At 53.8% G+C, this 17,065-nt stretch overlaps 1 protein-coding gene across 2 annotated transcripts; it reads right to left on the reverse strand.

Annotated features, from left to right (window-relative positions):
* Window positions 1-5,284: 5,284 nt before the first annotated feature.
* ASB10 (ankyrin repeat and SOCS box containing 10) lies at window positions 5,285-17,065 on the reverse strand. 2 transcript variants are annotated; one of them, XM_001103985.5, is made up of 6 exons: window positions 16,709-17,065; window positions 15,655-15,922; window positions 10,504-11,023; window positions 6,160-6,273; window positions 5,708-5,893; window positions 5,285-5,562 (listed from the first exon to the last, which is right to left on the reverse strand). In XM_001103985.5, the coding sequence occupies exons 1-5, from the start codon at window positions 16,977-16,979 to the stop codon at window positions 5,708-5,710; spliced, it is 1,359 nt and encodes a 452-aa protein (XP_001103985.2). In that variant the 5' UTR covers window positions 16,980-17,065; the 3' UTR covers window positions 5,285-5,562. The 2 variants fall into 2 exon arrangements, with proteins under 2 accessions (XP_001103985.2, XP_014990787.1); XM_015135301.3 differs by lacking the exon at window positions 16,709-17,065 and adding an exon at window positions 16,077-16,570.

Below are 17,065 nucleotides of genomic sequence, written 5' to 3' on the forward strand. Positions count from 1 at the left end.
GCTGGGCACGGTGGTTCATGCCTGTAACCCCAGCACTTTGGGAGGCCGAGGTGGGTGGATCACCTGAGGTCAGGAGTTCGAGATTAGCCTGGCCAACATAGTGAAACCCCATCTCTACTAAAAATACAAAATCCGCTGGGCATAGTGGCGCATGCCTGTAATCCCAGCTACTTGGGAGGCCGAGGCAGGAGAGTCGCTTGAACCTGGGAGGTGGAGGTTGGAGGTGGAGGTTGCAGTGAGCCGAGATCGCGCCACTGCACTCCAGCCTGGGCAACAAGGGGGAAATTCCATCTCAAAAAATAAATAAATAAAATAACCCTATGATCTTCAAGATATATGTCACCTAGTTCATGCCAAGAGCTTATTGCTTAGAACTATACTCAGTAAAGTGGATTCTCTACTCAAGCTGGCACAGGAAGTTCATACTTTTTTTTTTTTTGAGATGGAATCTTGCTCTGTTGCCCAGGCTGGAGTGCAATGGCATGATCTTGGCTCACTGCAACCTCCGCCTTCCGGATTCAAGCGATTCTCTTGCCTCAGCCTCCCAAGTAGCTCTGATTACAGGTGCCCATCACCATGCCCAGCTAAGTTTTGTATTTTTAGTAGAGACGGGGTTTCACCATGTTGGCCAGGCTGGTCTCGAACTCCTGACCTCGTGATTCGCCTGCCTCAGCCTCCCAAAGTGCTGGGATTATAGGCAAGAGCCACTGGGCCTGGCCAGGAAGTACATACTTAAAACTTAGTGCCAACAAATCCCAGTGGGCCACCAATTTTGAACAGAGGCAAGTGAGACCTCAAGTACTTCTATTGACCTGGTGTGGTTTGTGTTTGTTAGATACTGTATTTCATAACCCATTTATATCCTCGATGTGTTCCCTTGCCATGCTGGAGATACGAAGTGTGACTTCTGTGAAGTCCTTGACATTCAGTAACATTGGCATACATAGTGGCAACTGCAGCAACCCATTTCCTTTCCCTGCCCTTTCATAGAACATAGAACTGAGGCCACATGGTAAATGGAAAGAAGCATTGGCTAAAGTAAAAAGACCTGGAGTCAAATTCCTTTTCTGACCCCTCACTGGGCCCTGTGACCTTGATCCCTCTTTGACATCTCCATCTGTGAGGGAGAGTGATTAATATCTACTCTGGCTGGGTACAGTGGTTTATGTCTGTAATCCTGACACTTTGGGAGGCCCAGGTGGGAGAACCACTTGAGACCAGGAGTTCAAGGCCAGCTTGGACAACATAGTGAGACCCCCATCTCTATAAAAAAATTTTAAAAATTGGCCAGGCATGGTGGCACATGTCTGTAGTCCTAACTACTCAGGAGGCTGAGATGGGAGGATCACTTGAGCTGGGGAGGTTGAGGCTTCAGTGTGCAGAGATTGTGCCACTGCACTCTAGCCTAGGTGACAGAGCAGGACCGTCTTACAAATAAGAACAACAAGGGCTGGGCGCGGTGGCTCACGCCTGTAATCCCAGCACTTTGGGAGGCCGAGGCGGGTGGATCACAAAGTCAGGAGATCCAGACCATCCTGACTAACACGGTGAAACCCCATCTCTACTAAATATACAAAAAATTAGCCGGGCATGGTGGTGGGCAACTGTAGTACCAGCTACTGGGGAGGCTGAGGCAGGAGAATGGCGTGAACCCAGAGGGTGGAGCTTGCAGTGAGCAGAGATCATGCCACTGCACTCCAGCCTGGGCGACAGAGTGAGACTCCGTCTCAAAAAAAAAAAAAAAAAAAAAAAAGAACAACAAAAACTTTGTCTAGTCAAAAAGCAAGGGCAAGAGTCAACTGAATATGAAAAAACACCTTCCAAAATGAGTTCTTCCTACACTAAACAGACAAAGACTAGAGTGGCCAAGAAAGGAAGGGACTAATTTTCCCTGAAATCCAGAGCACTCCAAAACTACTTCTTACTCTCTCATCAGTACCAAGTACAGACCTTGCCTCTGTCAAATCTGAACAGGGCTAGCTCCTTTCTTTACCAGCAAAAAACTACGGTTTTCCCACTGAATTCCTGAGCAGACGCATTATGGGAAAGTACCTGGTCTCATTGTCCAAAACAGAATTCTAAAAGTACTGCTTTGTCCATATTCTCTGACATTTGGGAAATGCTCCTATAGAGGAATTTTATCTTTAATCTACCCTCTGTGTCCACCACGGCCTCATCATCTGGCCTGACTTGTGTTGCCAACCAGCACCAAGGATGCTGAGAAAAAACAAAGTATTCAAGTCAAAGACCACAAATCTATACCTCCAATCCACTCATTGGCCAGAGAAAGTCCTCTCATGGTGGGCAGCGTCGGGTCTGGCCGCGGGTACCCTCTGGTGGCAGCAGCGCACAACTGCGGGCACAGCGAAGGAGGTGCGGGGTGCTGCAGCGCCCCCTGGCGATAGTCCAGGAGACGCGCCGAGGGCAAAGAAACCACTAACTGAGCCTCCAAGGGCCAGCGCGCGGGACGCCTCTAGGTGCTTAACTGTGAACGCACTGTTTGGGCAGGGGGGTTGTACGTGAGTGTCTTAACGTCTAGTGTGCGTGAGTGTAGGGTTAAGTATGTTTAGTGTGCCCCGGTACCCGAACCCTGTATGTCTGTTGTGTTAAATGTGTACCGTATGTGTGAGCTCGCGCGTTCACTCGTGGGTAGGTGGGTGGTGGGGAGGTCCGCGCCTCTAGTGCAGGGCGGAGTCCTCACGGAGGCGTGAAGTTGGTTTGGAGCAAGCACATTACGAAAAGCAATTACCAGGGAGAGGTTCTGGGCCCGCGGGACCAACAGCCAGGAGGCTGGGGAGGAAGCGCCCTGGCTCGCAAGAATCTGAATGTCTAACCCCAGTGAGGACCCTCCTGACATTGCCCCGCTAAGGGACAGTATGTGAAGTTGTGCACAGCCCCTTCATAGCCACCACTCCACATCGCCTTTCTTCCCTTCCCCGTCCTTGAAAAGGCGTCCCATGATCGCAGGCTCTCCAGATGTGGCCAGAAATCCTCCCCGTCTTCCTATCACTTTAGAGGAGGGTCCTTCTTCTGGGACGCCCTCCCAGATCTCAACCCCATTCCTCGCCCTCGTCTTCACGCCTCCAGCTCCTGCTCCCACATTTATCTTGCATTCATCCTATTGCCCTTTGTATTCTAACTGGTTGTTCACACGCTTGTTTCTCACACTAGACTGAAGATTCACTGAGGGCAGGAGCGTGTCTCGTTCCCAGCGGGGCATGAAGCACCTAAAACGTGGGGACCCGGAAGCACACAGTGAACCAAGTGGATGCAATCGAATAGAATTTCCATCGAAATCCACCAGCAGGACTCTCTCGGGCAAGTCATCCCCGGGAGTCGGGATTCCCTGGGAGCAGAGCTCCAAACTCTTTCCCGCGCCAGCAAGCCCGCACTTGCATGATGCCCAGACCTGCGCTCGACTTGGGCCCAGATCCCCGTGCCCAGGCCACAGCCTCTGAGATGGTTCCTAGGCGGCTCCAGTGCCATCTCCCCAACAACGGCCTTCTGCTTCCCGTTCCTTTCTCGTCTTCCCCACCTTAGCATCTGGCACCACCTTCTGACCAGGAGTCCAAGGCAAAAACCTGCGAGTCCCCCTAGGCAGCGCTTTTCTGCAGCCCCTCCACATCCCCCCAGCAGCGGCCCCCCAGTTCTCCCCAGGGATCCCGAATCTCGCCCGCCGCGACTGCCTCTGGCCTGGACCTCCGCAGGCGCCCCCCGACCCACGCCCGCAGCCAGGGCGGTCGGTCCTGCCACTCCTGCTGACCTGCTCTACTCAGGTCTCTGACTAAACGTCACCTCCTCAGAGAGCAAGTTTCCCTGTCACCCGATCTCAAATAGTTCGCACTGCCAACCCCAGTCCCGGGCTCGGCGGCACCTGCCGCTTCCTCCTGTGCGCCGCGCTCCGGCCACCCCGCGCACGCGGACCCTGGTGGGGGCTGGAGGGCAGGCCTTGCCCCCGGTGCAGCGGCGCCTGAACGCAGCAGGCCCCGGAACGGCTACGGAACAAACCAGCGAGCACTAGGACGTCCCCCGGGACCCAGACCCGAGCCGCGGTCTCCACAGGGCGCCCCGCAGGCCCTCAACAGGAGTGGGCCTCGCGCACCAGGTTCCCGCGCACGCCTTGGGGCAGCCGCTTCCTGCCCGCGAGGTGGGGTCTGTGCCGTCGGGGTCCGCCTGGGGTTTCCACAGCGAGGAGCCTCCACCGCTTGCCCACCGCACCCGCGTCCTCGAGCCGCGCCCCAGCACCTGAAGCCAGACAGACCGGTCAGCCCAAGGTCCGTGAGGCCAGGGTGAGATTCCGGGCCCTCTCACTTCCTCTGCGCTTCTCCTCAGCCGCCTCTCAACGCCTAACCGGGCTTCCGGCCCTGGTCAGCGCGGCCTAAAGCCTCGCGCCCTCCAGGCCCCACCCCCTGTCTCTTCTCGCCCTCCCGGCCCCGCCCTTCGCCGCCTAGCTCGTGCCAGTTGGCGGGAAAGTTGCGAGCTCTAGCGCGTGCGCACTTTGCCGCCTGGGGGAACTCTGTCCAGCGACCCTTGACGTCAGGGATCACGGTGCACTTGACTGGCTGCCCTGTCCCGACCACCTGCCCTCCGCCTGTGGTTGCAGGCAGCTCCTGGCTGCGGGGGCCTCTGGCAGGTTCTGAAAATCCTGATACTACAGTGACTCTCAGGGACTCTCCTCCCTCTCTTTTTACAGAGGCAGAAACGTGAGCCCGGAGAGGTAAGAGACTTAGGTTCCACAAGTTAATGGCAGAGTTAAGACCAGAACCTGGGTCATGGAACTTTCAACTCGGCGCTCTTGCAGCCAGAGCTAAATTTAAGGAAGGAGCAGATAAAAGAGGCAGGAACCAGGCGTACTTCTGGTCCTCCCTGACCTACCTTGTCAGGCAATAGGCAGAACTGGTTCTGTTTTTTTAAACCTGGGCCTTTGGCTCTCAACTGAGCCATGGCTATCCTCCGCGATGGGCCACCCTACATGCCCCTCCTTCCAGGTGGCTCTCCTGCCTCCTCACCTTCCTACCCCAAGGGTTCCTGTGCCTTCCTGCCCAACTCTCTGCACTGCCTCCATGTGCACCCTGCACCTCCTTTAGGCCTTTTCTAACGCGTTGTCACCTGGTGGTCATTCTGTCATTTCATGGAGCTGGCAAGCCTGGGGCCTCTTAGCAGCTGGCTGATGCCAAAGGGGAAGGTGATGCAGCTGGCCCCATGGGGCACGTAGGGAGCCCCTGTCAGTCCGCCCATCCCGACTCCCCGGCAAGGGAGCAAGTTCAGAGGAAGGTCTGCTGGAGACAGTACCAAAACAGACCTGAAGATTTTTAATGCACATACAGGGTTTGCACAGGCTGGAAGGGGGCCCCAGGAGAGCCCCAACAGGAGTGTGTCTTCATCAGACATCATCTGGCTGTGGCTGTTAGTCCGCTTCTCTGCATTGGGAATTGCAGCATCCACACCTGCCTTCGCAGCTGGGCCTCCGCTGCTAGGCTACCTGGCCTGAGTTAGTGCAGAGGCGCGCCCTCTGCAGGCTGGGGCATCTGCTTTCAGGCCCTCTCAAAAGGCCGTGGACATCTGGAAGGAGAGGTTTGTATTCAGAGGCTTCTGGTGGTTCGGGGACAGGCCGGTTCTGGCCAAGGCCTTCCCCAATGCTTCTCTTGCCTTCCACCCATCCCTGGACCCCAAGCAGCTGTTACTGCTCACAGATCCCAGGGCTCACCTAGTAGAGCACGCCCTCAAAATCCAGCTGCAGGTAGCGGAGCAGGCGCGGTGGCAGGGGGAGGCGGAGCAGCGCGTGGGGCAGGCTGCCCTCCAGGTGGGAGCGGAGCGCACAGCGGCTCAGATGCTGCAGCGACCTGGGCTGCCTCACCAAGGCGAAAAGGGAGGAGTAGAAACGCTGATGTTTCTGGGGGCAGAACAAGGGGCTCAGTGAGGGGCAGCCTCAGACAGGTGGCGCCGGCTCCTCACAGGATAGGCAGGTGAGGGAGGGGTGGGGCATCTACCGGAAGGAATCTCTTAGAAACAATGAATGTTTGAGTGTTCACTCTGCAAATTTTCTCTTCTGGGACATGAGTGCGTCTTTGGATACTTTCTCTGGGGGGCTGTGGTTTAGCAGGTGGGAGTCTTGGGGCCAGGATGAGAGGCTCTATGTTCAGGGCCTTGGAATCTGACCTGCAGAGTTTCAGGGGGCACCAGGCCCACAGCCTCCTCGGGAAGCTGCACAACACTGTAGGTGTTCATCAGGACCTCGATGGTCTGAGGGCACGTGCTCCAGCGCTCCAGCACCTGTGGGAGGCAAAGACGTGTTGGGTCCCCAGTCAGTCCACACAGTGACCAGACAGCTCCAGAATAGTTGTTGTGGGTTGAACTTTGTTTCCTAAAAGATATATTGAAGACCTAACCCCCTGTACCTATGAATGGGACCTTAATTGGAAATAGGGTCTTTGCAAATGTAATCAGGTTAAAATGAGGTCATTACGGTGGGCCCTATTCAATATGACTGGTGTTCTTATAAGAAGAGAAAACAGAGGTACAGACACCGACACAGACGAGAAGGCCACGTAACGACAAAGGCAGACAGTGGAGTGACACGTGTATGAGTCAAAGGACACCAAGGATTGTGGGAAACCACTGGAAGCTACAAGAGCGCCATGGAACAGATTCTCCCTCAGAGGCTTCAGAAGGAGCCAGCCCTGCCTACACCTGCATTTCAAACTTCCAGCCTCCACCGCTGTAAGGGAACTCCATTTCTGTTGCTTTAAGCTATCCAGTTTGTGGTACTTCGTTTGATCCAGGAAGCCAATACAGCAGCTAACCTTTCTATTGTGCATAACTCAGGCCAGATGATTTTTCTAGCACTTTACATGTATGAACTCTTCACTGTTGTCCCTGCAAGGGATGGACTGTTAATATCCCTATGTTATTATCCCATTTCCTTCACTACAGCCAAGGGAAACTGAGGGACAGAGAAGTTAATTAACTTGCCCAAGTTGTGGTTCCCACAGTCCAGGCCTGGAAGCGTGGCCCCTTGCCCTTAACCACACCACCATCCTGCTCTCCTCTCTGCCTCTACAGGGTTCTGGGCTGGGTTTTCTGCTGGCTGGAAGGGGTCCCTGACCTGTGGGTGGAGCTCCTGAGCAGATAAAAAGATCACAGAATCCATACAATGCCAAGTGTGGGTAGAAACAGCTACGAGAGTGGGCCAGGGAGTGGGGTGGGGCTGGGTGGGGGACTCACAGAGGGAGGATTGGGCTCTGGAGGCAAGGGAACCCCAGAGCCACGAGGGTATTCAGGGAGAAGGGACAAGGCAACCAGAGGCCGATGGACTGCCTGCAAGAGCAGGAGAGGATTTGATAGGAGCAGGAGTGGAATCTAGTTGGAGCCAGATTTGTGCTTTCATTGGTTCATTCAGCAACTATTTATTGAGGGCCTACTATGTGCCAAGCACTTCAAATTCAGCAGTGGGGAAAATGAAGTCCTCGTCATCCAAGAGCTTCTATTTCAGAAGGAAAGCATAATAAACACAGAAGTCATCACTCACAGATCTGCTGCTGCAATGAAAAACAAGAAGGGGCTGGGCACGGTGGCTCATGCCTGTAATCCCAGCACTTTGGGAGGCTGAGGTGGATGGATCACTTGAGGTCAGCAGTTTCAGACCAGCCTGGCCAACATGGTGAAACCCCGTCTCTGCCAAAAATACAAAAATTAGCCAGGCAGTAGTGGCGTGCACCTGTAATCCCAGCTATTCAGGAGGCTAAGGCAGGAGAATCTCTTGAGCCAGAATCACGCCACTGCACGTGTGGGCGACAGAGTGAGACCCTGTCTCAAAAAAAAAAAAGGAAAAAAAGTAGGGTCAGGGGACTGAGCATGGTTGGGGGGGCACTATCCTAGATGGAGTGGTCAAGAAAGGTCTCTGAGGTGGTGGTCCAATGCAGCACGTGGGCAAGCCATGCAGTGGAGCAGCCTGTGGACAGACCGTCCACGTGGTCAGAAAAGTGGCCTAACAGACACAGGCACCATGACTCCCGCTTGTGCCTGAACTTGGTACCTAAAGCAGATTCGTGCCTCCTCCACTGCACTCCACTCTCGCTGCATCTCTACAGGTGATGGCCACAGAGCCTTTTAAGATCTGAAAACAGGTAAGTACTGTCTTTCAGGCAGTATCTCACACACAACCTACACGTGGCCAAACACACAACTGCATCTAACAGTGGGGGTTTAACAGCCTCTGTCTGCAAGGAGAGGAGACCCTTCTGTCTGTCGATGACAGTAGCGATGAGCAGTGGGAGCAGAAGACCTGGTCTTCCGGGGTCCCTGGAGAAAGCATGTTACACACCTGGGCCCTCTGCTTCTAGCCCTGCATCTGAGCAGTGCTCACCAGTCTGTCCCGGGAGGCCTCTTTTCCTCACTCCTCCGAGCTAGGGAAGAGCAGGCTGGTTCTCTCCGACTCTCCTCTCCACCTGCCCCTCAGGCCCATCTCTGTCCTTCCTGGCCCATGTTGATCCCCACCTCTGCACTGCGCTCAATCAGCTCTCTGTGCCTGAAATACCTGTCTCTTCCTCCTTCTTCCCTTCAAAACTGCCCATCCCAGTCCCGCCTCCTCCAGGAAGCCTGTGCGGCTACACCAACCTGCTTTGTACTCCCGTGTCCAATGATACCCTCATTGGGATGATGCCGAGCAGCTTACCAAGTGCTTTCTCATACATTACATAACGAGAACAACGCTAGCTAACAAGTGTTAAGCACTAGGCTTGATGTGTATTAACCCTTCTCACACTAACCCTATGAAGAAGGCATAGTGTCATATCCCTATGTTACAGATGACAAAACTGAGGCCTAGGGAGATTCAGCAACTTGCCGAAGGCCACACAGGTAGTGTGTCTGGCTCCAGAGCCTACACTCCTAGTCACCACTGACCTCAGAGGTTGCTGGGAGGACTGAGAAACTCCTGTAAGAGGAAATACAGCTTAGAACAGTGCCTGCTGTGTAGTCAAGGCTGTGCTTGCTCCGACTCTTCCCCAGTGCTCTCCTACAGTTTTCCATCCTCTTAGGGAGAGCCTGTATCACATGCAGTGACTTGCCTACAGCCACACAAACAAGCATCAAAGTCATCGTGGATCCAGGTCCCCTGAGCACCAAGTCCAAAGTGGTGGCTCCTAGAGAACCGGCTGGGGCTGGCGTTTCATCATAGATGGGTGGTGGAGGCTTCTGTGCAGGGAGGACAGAAACCCCTCAGCTGGCAGGGCTGCAGATCATGGAAAAGGACAAATGGGGTACTTTGCTCTGCCAGCCCCTTTGGTCCCAGAGACAGGCTGAGGGGTGGAGCAGGGCTGTGGGGTCCCAGGAAACCCTTTCGCTGTGCCGGGCCCTCCTCCCGCCCCTGCCTGCTGGGGAAATCATTAGCTGTCAGAGCTGCCGTCAGATTACAGGGAATTACTTGTCTCCTAATTATCTAGTGTTAATAGGAGATTAATTAGTGTTAATTGTTGATTTTCTTGTATTTTCCCAAAGGGGAGACCAATCTGCCGAACTCTTGGGCTGTTTAATTATTTGGTCTTGCTTAGGAATCCAGACAGATGCTTCTAGGTTTGTGAGCAAAGGGGAGAGGCTGGGATAGCAGGAGGTCCCAGGACAGGCAAGGCTGGGTGGGACAAGACTCTGGGCTGGGCCAGAGGGGACCTGCCTACTTAGAGGGTGGTTTCAGTTCTGACCCATCTCCTCTGAGAATGGATGTCCCCATTCCCAGACCCAGCGCCCTTCATGACATTATCTACGCTCCTCCAGACACGACACAGCATGGAGCAAGGCCCCCTCCCAGGGCATCAGTAGCACAGGTCTTCAAGTTGAACCTACTTAGGGGAAATTAAGATAAAGTAGGATATAAATTGAAATTGACAGTGAAAGGCATGTTCACAGGTGCCAGGACCGTGGCAGCTGTTCTGGGGGCTGTGGGTCCTACTAGATTCTCAGAAGGTGGGACCATGTCCATTTGCAGACATTCAGGGGACCTTGAGGTCCTGAAACAGGCTCGCCCCCTTCCCTTGGGGAGCCTCTCCTGCGTCTGTCACTGAACTGATCCCACTGCTAGTGGGAGCTTCCTCAAATGCTATTTTCAGCAGTTCGTTGTGCTGATGAAGACCCTTGAACAATGCCCACCACCCACATCAACCCTGACTCCTTCTGTCTTTTTGGATCCTTTATCATCTGGCCTCACTGCCCCCAGTCCACCTTTATCACACATGCACAGTATATACATGCACATATGTGCATGAACACATGTATACACATGCACACCATGTGAACACATGCACACACACATGCACACACACACAGTTCCCGCTGATCTGTGTCTTCACCTTGACCCCTATTTGGGCTTTGCTTACATGCTGAATGAAAGACAGACAGAAGGAACCAATCTATGTGCACAGGCCACATTCCAAAGTAAACCGGAGCACAGGCCTAGGTCTCCCTGTCCCCTCACCATGGTGGCCCTCCTGCTGCCTGCAGCCCCCATACCTTGGGGAGGGCCCCTGGCCAGACACGGACGGCACCGTGGTTGAGCAGAGCCCGAACCACGTGCTCGGGGCTCTGGGCCAGGGCTGCAGCTGGGCCCTGCAGAGCACAGTGCAGGGGTGTGTGTCCCCCATAGTCCATGGCGTTGGCGCTGACGCCACAGGACAGGAGCAGCTCCACGACAGCTGCATGGCCACGGCGACAGGCCAGGTGCAGGGGTCGATGCTTGTCCCGGTCGGCAGCATCAGCGTCTGCTCCAGCTGAAAGCAGCAAGCTGCACAGCTGCAGGCAGCGGGCCGTGGTGGCCTCCGCATCGGCAGTGGACTGGCAGCGGATGTCACAGGCAGCCAGCAGTGGGGTCCAGCCTTCGGCATCGCGGGCATCAGGACATGCCCCCCGTCTTAGAAGCAGATCTGCCAGCTCCACATGGCCAAGCCGGGCAGCCACATGCAAAGGGGTCTCCTCTTCCTCCTCGGACCGACCATCCACTCTTGCTCCAAACCTCAGGAGCAGCTCCGCACACCTATTAGGGAGGAGATGGTGGTGGGGAGGAAAGCAGGCACAGACTCCCAGCAAGAACACACTTGGGTGGCTCTTTGTTCTGTCTCCCCCCACCCACCCTACATCCTGCCCGTCACTGGTCATCCCGGCACCATTCTGCAATATCAACAGTGCCCTTCTTTTTTTTTTTTTTTTTTTTTTTTGAGACTGAGTCTTGTTCTGTTGCCCACGCAGAAGGGCAGTGGCGCGATCTCAGCTCACTGCAACTGCCGCCTCCCAGGTTCATGCCATTCTCCTGCCTCAGCCTCCAGAGTAGCTAGGATTACAGGCGGCCCCCACCATGCTCGGCTAGTTTTTTGTGTATTTAGTAGAGATGGGGTTTCACCATGTTTGCCAGGCTGGTCTCGAACTCCTGACCTTAAGTGATCGACCTGCCTTGGCCTCCCAAAGTGCGGGATTATAGGCATGAGCCACTGTGCCCAGCCAACAGTGTCCTTTAACATCCACATACTTTTTGTTGGGATAATCCACTAAATCATCCGTGAGAATAAACGTCACCAGCAGTTATCACATGAGTGGTTAGAACAGGCGCCTGCTAAGGGTTTTACATGTAGTAGCTAATTTCATCCTCACTATATTCCCTTGGTAGGCTCCCTTAAGACACTTATGCCACAAAGGAGGAAACTGAGGTCTGAGGATCTCATGCAAGTTGATATGGCTAGTAGGGGGAGGGCTGCTGTTTGGGTCCAGGGGCAGCAGGACCCCTAGGGGGCTCTGCATGCTGGGACTAGAGGAGGAAGGGAGCGTGGGGCCTGGCAGTGGGCGCACATGGAAATGGGGCAGTGGGACAAAGAACAAGACTGATTGGCTGAGCGTGGTGGCTCAAGACTGATTGGCTGGGCATGGTGGCTCATGCCTATAATCCCAGCACTTTGGGAGGCCAAGGTGGGTGGATCACCTGAGGTCAGGAGTTTGAGACCAGCCTGGCCAACATGGTGAAACTCTGTCTCTACTAAAGATACAAAAATTAGCCAGGTGTGGTGGTGGGTGTCTGTAATCCCAGCTACTTGGGTGGCTGAGACAGGAGAATCGCTTGAACCCAGGAGGCAGAGACTGCAGTGAGCTGAGATCATGCCACTACACTCCAGCCTGCGTGACAGAGTGAGACTCCTTCTCAAAATGGAAAAATAAAAACTAAAAAAGACTGAAATTGGCCAACTGGATTTACTCCAAGATGGCAAGAAGCACAGGGAGTCACAGCAACAACGTGTGCGCCTCACTAACGGCACTTGGCCTCTCTGAGCTCCAGTTCCCTCCTGTGTAGAATGCGGATAATTATAACAGCTCCATCTTCCGAGGTGATTGTGAGCAGCATGTGAGACAACCCCTGAAAACCTGCCATCGTAAGAGCTCAAAATGGCGGGGGGAGTGGGAGGTATAGAGGGTGATGGTTTGTGGGGGCTCACTTCATTATCCTGTCTGCCTTTCTATAGGTTTAAACGTCTCCATAATAATTTTAAAATACATTTGTTTCCTCACAAAGGAAGGAAGGATTATCCCTGCGTGTGATCTCAGGGAGGCTGGTGGGAACATGGTCAGAACTAAAAATGTGGGATCATTCACTATCCAGTGGTAGCTACTAGCCACCTGTGGATATCAAGTTCTTGAAATGTGGCTAATCCTAACTGAGATGTGCTGTGTTATATGCACACCTTTTCTTCTTCTCCTTCTTCAGAAACAGAGCTGGCTAGGGGCAGTGGAGAATCACTTTAGCCCAGGAGTTCAAGACTATCCTGGGCAACAAAGTGAGACCCATCTCCACAAAAAATTAGCTGGGAATGGTGGTGTGGGCCTCTAGTAGTCCCATTTACTCTACAGGCTGAGGTGAGAGGATTGTTTGAGCCCCGTAGTTTGAGGCTGCAGTGATCTATGAACACACCACTGCAAATCCAAACTGGGTGACTGAGAGAAAGACCCTATCTCTCTCTCATTCTCTCTCTCTCTTTTTTTTTTTCTTTTGAGATGAGGTCTCTCTCTGTTGCCCAGGCTGGAGTACAGTGGCGTGATCTCCACTCACTGCAACCTCCACCTCACAGGCTCAAGTGATCCTCCTACCTCAGCCTCCTGAGTAGCTGAGATTACAGGTGTGCACCACCACGCCTGGCTGATTTTTGTTTGTTTGTTTGAGATGGAGTTTCCTTCTTTTGCCCAGGCTGGAGTGCAGTGGCACGATCTTGGCTCACTAAAACCTCCACTTCCTGGGTTCAAGCGATTCTCCTGCCTCAGCCTCCTGAGTAGCTGGGATTACAGGTGCCCACCACCATGTCCAGCTAATTTTTGTATTTTTAGTAGAGACAGTTTTACCATGTTGGCCAGGCTGGTCTTGAACTCTGACCTCAGGTGATCCACCCAGCTCGGCCTCCCAGAGTACTGGGATTACAGGCATAAGCCACTGTGCTCAGCCTCAATTTTATATTGATTACATGTCAACATGATAACACTTTGGATTTGTTGTGTTAAATAAAATATAATTAATTTAACCTGCTTCACAGATATTTGTACCCACATGCCCACAGCAACATTATTTGCAATAGCCAAAATGTGGAAGCAACCCAGGTGTCCCTCAGTGGGTTAATGAATAAACAAAATGTGCTCCCCACATATAACAGAGTGTTATTCAGCCTTAGACAGGAAGGAAATTCTGAAACATGAGACAACATGGGTGAAGTCTAAGGACATCATGCTAAGTGGAATAAGCCAGTTACAGAAGGACAAATACAGGATGATTCCACTTATGTGAGGTCCCCAGAATGTTCACATTCAGAGACAGAAAGTAGGATAGTGATTGCCAGGGTTTGGGAGAGAGGATGCGGTGGGTGGTTAGTGTTTGATGGGGATAGAATTTCAGTTTGGGAAGATGAGAAGGTTTGGAGATGGATGGTGGCGATGACTGAACCACAACATGAATGTGGCTTAATGCCATTGAACTGTACACTTAAAAATGGTTACAAAGGGCCAGGCATGGTGGCTAATGCCTGTAATCCCATCACTTTGGGAGGCCGAGGTGGGCAGATCACGAGGTCAGGAGATCGAGACCATCCTGGCTAACATGGTGAAACTCCGTCTCTACTAAAAATACAAAACATTAGCCAGGCATGGTGGCAGGTGCCTGTAGTCCCAGCTACTTGGGAGGCTGAGGCAGGAGAATGGCATGAACCTGGGAGGCAGAGCTTGCAGTGAGCCGAGATCGCACCACTGCACTCCAGCCTGGGCGACAGAACAAGACTCCGTCTCCAGAAAAAAATAAATAAATAAAAAATGATTACAAAGGTAAATTTCATTTATATTTTACCACCATTAAAAATTAATTTTACATATTTGTCCTTTTTTTTTTTTGTGAGACAAAGTCTCACTTTTTCTCCCAGGCTAGAGTGCAGTGGCGCAATCTAATCTCTGCTTACTGCAACCTCCACCTCCCAGGTTTAAGCAATTCTTCTGCGTCAGCCTCCCAAGTAGCTAGAATTACAGGTGCCTGCCACCACACCCAGCTAATTTTTGTATTTTTAGTAGAGACAGGGTTTGGGCATGTTGGCCAGGCTGGTCTCAGACTCCTGGCCTCAAGTGAGCCACCTGCCTCAGCCTCCCAAGGTGCTAGAATTACAGGGGTGAGCCACTGTGCCTGGCCATTTGTCATTTTTTGATGGGGCTGCTAGAACATTCTAAATTGCATATGTGGCTCACATTAGGTTTCCACTGGGCCACGCTAGTAAAGAACACATCTTCAACCATAGTATGAGGAAGTCTATGGAATCCTCTAGAGGCTGATGGGATTAACAAGGAGAGGGTCCATGAAAGGAGAACCTCAGGGTCAATAATTTGGCACCTTTCTCATGCAAGAGACAAGACCCACAGGTGTGCAGTCGGCAGAGAGAGGGCCTCTATAGGATGCAGAGTTAGTTTACAAAATTGTAATTGGGATCCCATCCTCCAACGTTGCTTACACATGGGGTGCAGTTATTTATGTCACTGCAAAGGACTATTCCCTACAATAAATGATACATTGGCACATTTGGGTATATTCATCAGTTTCTTGGGAGTTTAGTTAGTGAGAGTCCATTGAGCCCATGATCTGAGGGTGCCCTACCAATATGGAGATTCTAGACCTGTCATGGAGAACCAGACCCTGCCCAGAGGGACCCAGGCAGGTCCTCACTGGGGCCACCATCCTCTACTCCCTGTCTGGATCACTGAACAGTAAGCTCCCTGAGGGCAGGGCCTCAGGGACTTAGTTGCTCTTGTACTTAGCACAGTGCCTAGAACATAGGATAAGCTCAGAGTGTCTTTTAAAACTTTAAGCAACGCCACCTCCCCATAGTGGAGCCAGGCAATTTCCCAATGCAGCCCATGCAACTGCACCCCTGCCACAGTCTCCATCTGCCCCTGGGAGACCAGAAAACTGTCGAAAGTCCAGGCCACTCCAAAGTTCATGGGGTCAATGGGTGGACGGCTTGGAGAAGTAATTGCACCCTGACCCATGCTCCAAGCCTGGACTGCTCTGCCCCACGTCCCTGACATTTTCCCCTATCCTCCCTGAGAAGGCCTCTTTGCTTCCCTTCAGAATGGAACTGGGGGTTGGGGTGAGGGGTCACTCACTCAAGGGTGCCAGGCCCCCGGCAGAGATGCAGGGGGCGTTTCCCATCCTGGTCAGCGATGTTGGGGTCGGCTCCTGCCACCAGCAGCACATGAACACAGGCAGTGTGGCCTGCAGCACAGGCCTCGTGCAGGGCGGTGCGGCCCCCAGGGGCACTGTCTGGCCTTGCTCGCCGCCTCAGCAGCAGCCGCAGGACTTCGGTGTGGCCACGGCTGGCCGCCACATGCAGTGGGGTGGTCAGCTCCTCTTCGTATGTCAGAGACCACAGTCCTAGGGAGGGGAGATGTGGGTCTCAGATCCTAGGGAAGGCAAAGACCTTCCAGCTGATGGGGTGAGGTGGGCAGAGGCAGGAAGAGGGAGCCCAGAGCTCCATCTGAGTCCTCCCCTCTCTCCCGCTGAGACCCCCCAGGGCCCCGGCCCGTACTCAGAGCACGGATGTTGAAGCGGAAATCCCTCCATCGCTCTGGGTCGCTGGTATCAAAGACGGAATCAGGAGCCAGGCCAGTACTGGAATCCGCGAGGATGCGGGAGACGCAGCCCTCGTCCCCAGCCAGCACTGCCTGCCAGAAGGCAAGGGCAGGTCCTGAGGCCGTGCGGGTGACGATGGGTCCCAGGCCAGACTTGGGGTGCTCCTCAGACCCTCTACTTGGCTTCTCCAGCAGCCTGGCACAGAGGGGGTGTCTGTCATCGAGGGGCTCTCCCTGCCCCTTGCACTCTTCTGGAGTCCAACTCATGAGCATGTGGGCGGGGAGAGGGGAGTGGGGAGGAGGAGAGGTATATGCCAAAGGCAGAGAGAGAGCAGCAGGGAAATACAGACAGAGGCAGAAGGCCCCTGTGTCCCACGCTCTGAGCCTGACCTGGCCACGCAGCCAGCAGGAGCTATTCTGGGCTCCGCATGACTGTGTTCCTGGGCCAAGGTTTAGGCTATTGGGCAAGCTTTGAGGTTGGGGAGAAACAGCTGGGGGCTTCTCCTGTCTCTCAAGCCCTTAGGTCCTCTATGGCCGAGGCAGTCAGCCCAGCCCCCCAGGTTCTCAGCACCCCCCAGATGCCCCTCACCCCTCTGGTGGCTGCTCCAGCGAGGCTCTGCGGCCCGGCTCTCCAGCAGCAGGTCGGCTGTGCTGTGCGGGGGGAACAGCTCCTGCAACCTTGCCAGGTCCCCGGTGTAGAGGGCATTCTGCAGGGCCATGTCTTGACACAGCAGTGGTGATGGCCGAGGGGTCTCCCAGGCTGGGCGGGAGTGGGGCCCCCAGACCCGGCAGGCAGGGGCAGAGGGAAGGCACCTCAGATGGTGTCCCCAGTGGGGATAGGAGTTCTTTCCCCAGGGCATGGCTTATTCTGGGAGAGCCAAAGCAGCAGGACTCCCAGCGATGTTGCTGGTGGACTAGGCAGGTGGGTGCTGGGCCCGAGCTGGGT

This window comes from Macaca mulatta, chromosome 3 (genome assembly GCF_049350105.2).
Source record: "Macaca mulatta isolate MMU2019108-1 chromosome 3, T2T-MMU8v2.0, whole genome shotgun sequence".
Classification (NCBI taxonomy): Eukaryota; Metazoa; Chordata; class Mammalia; order Primates; family Cercopithecidae; genus Macaca; species Macaca mulatta.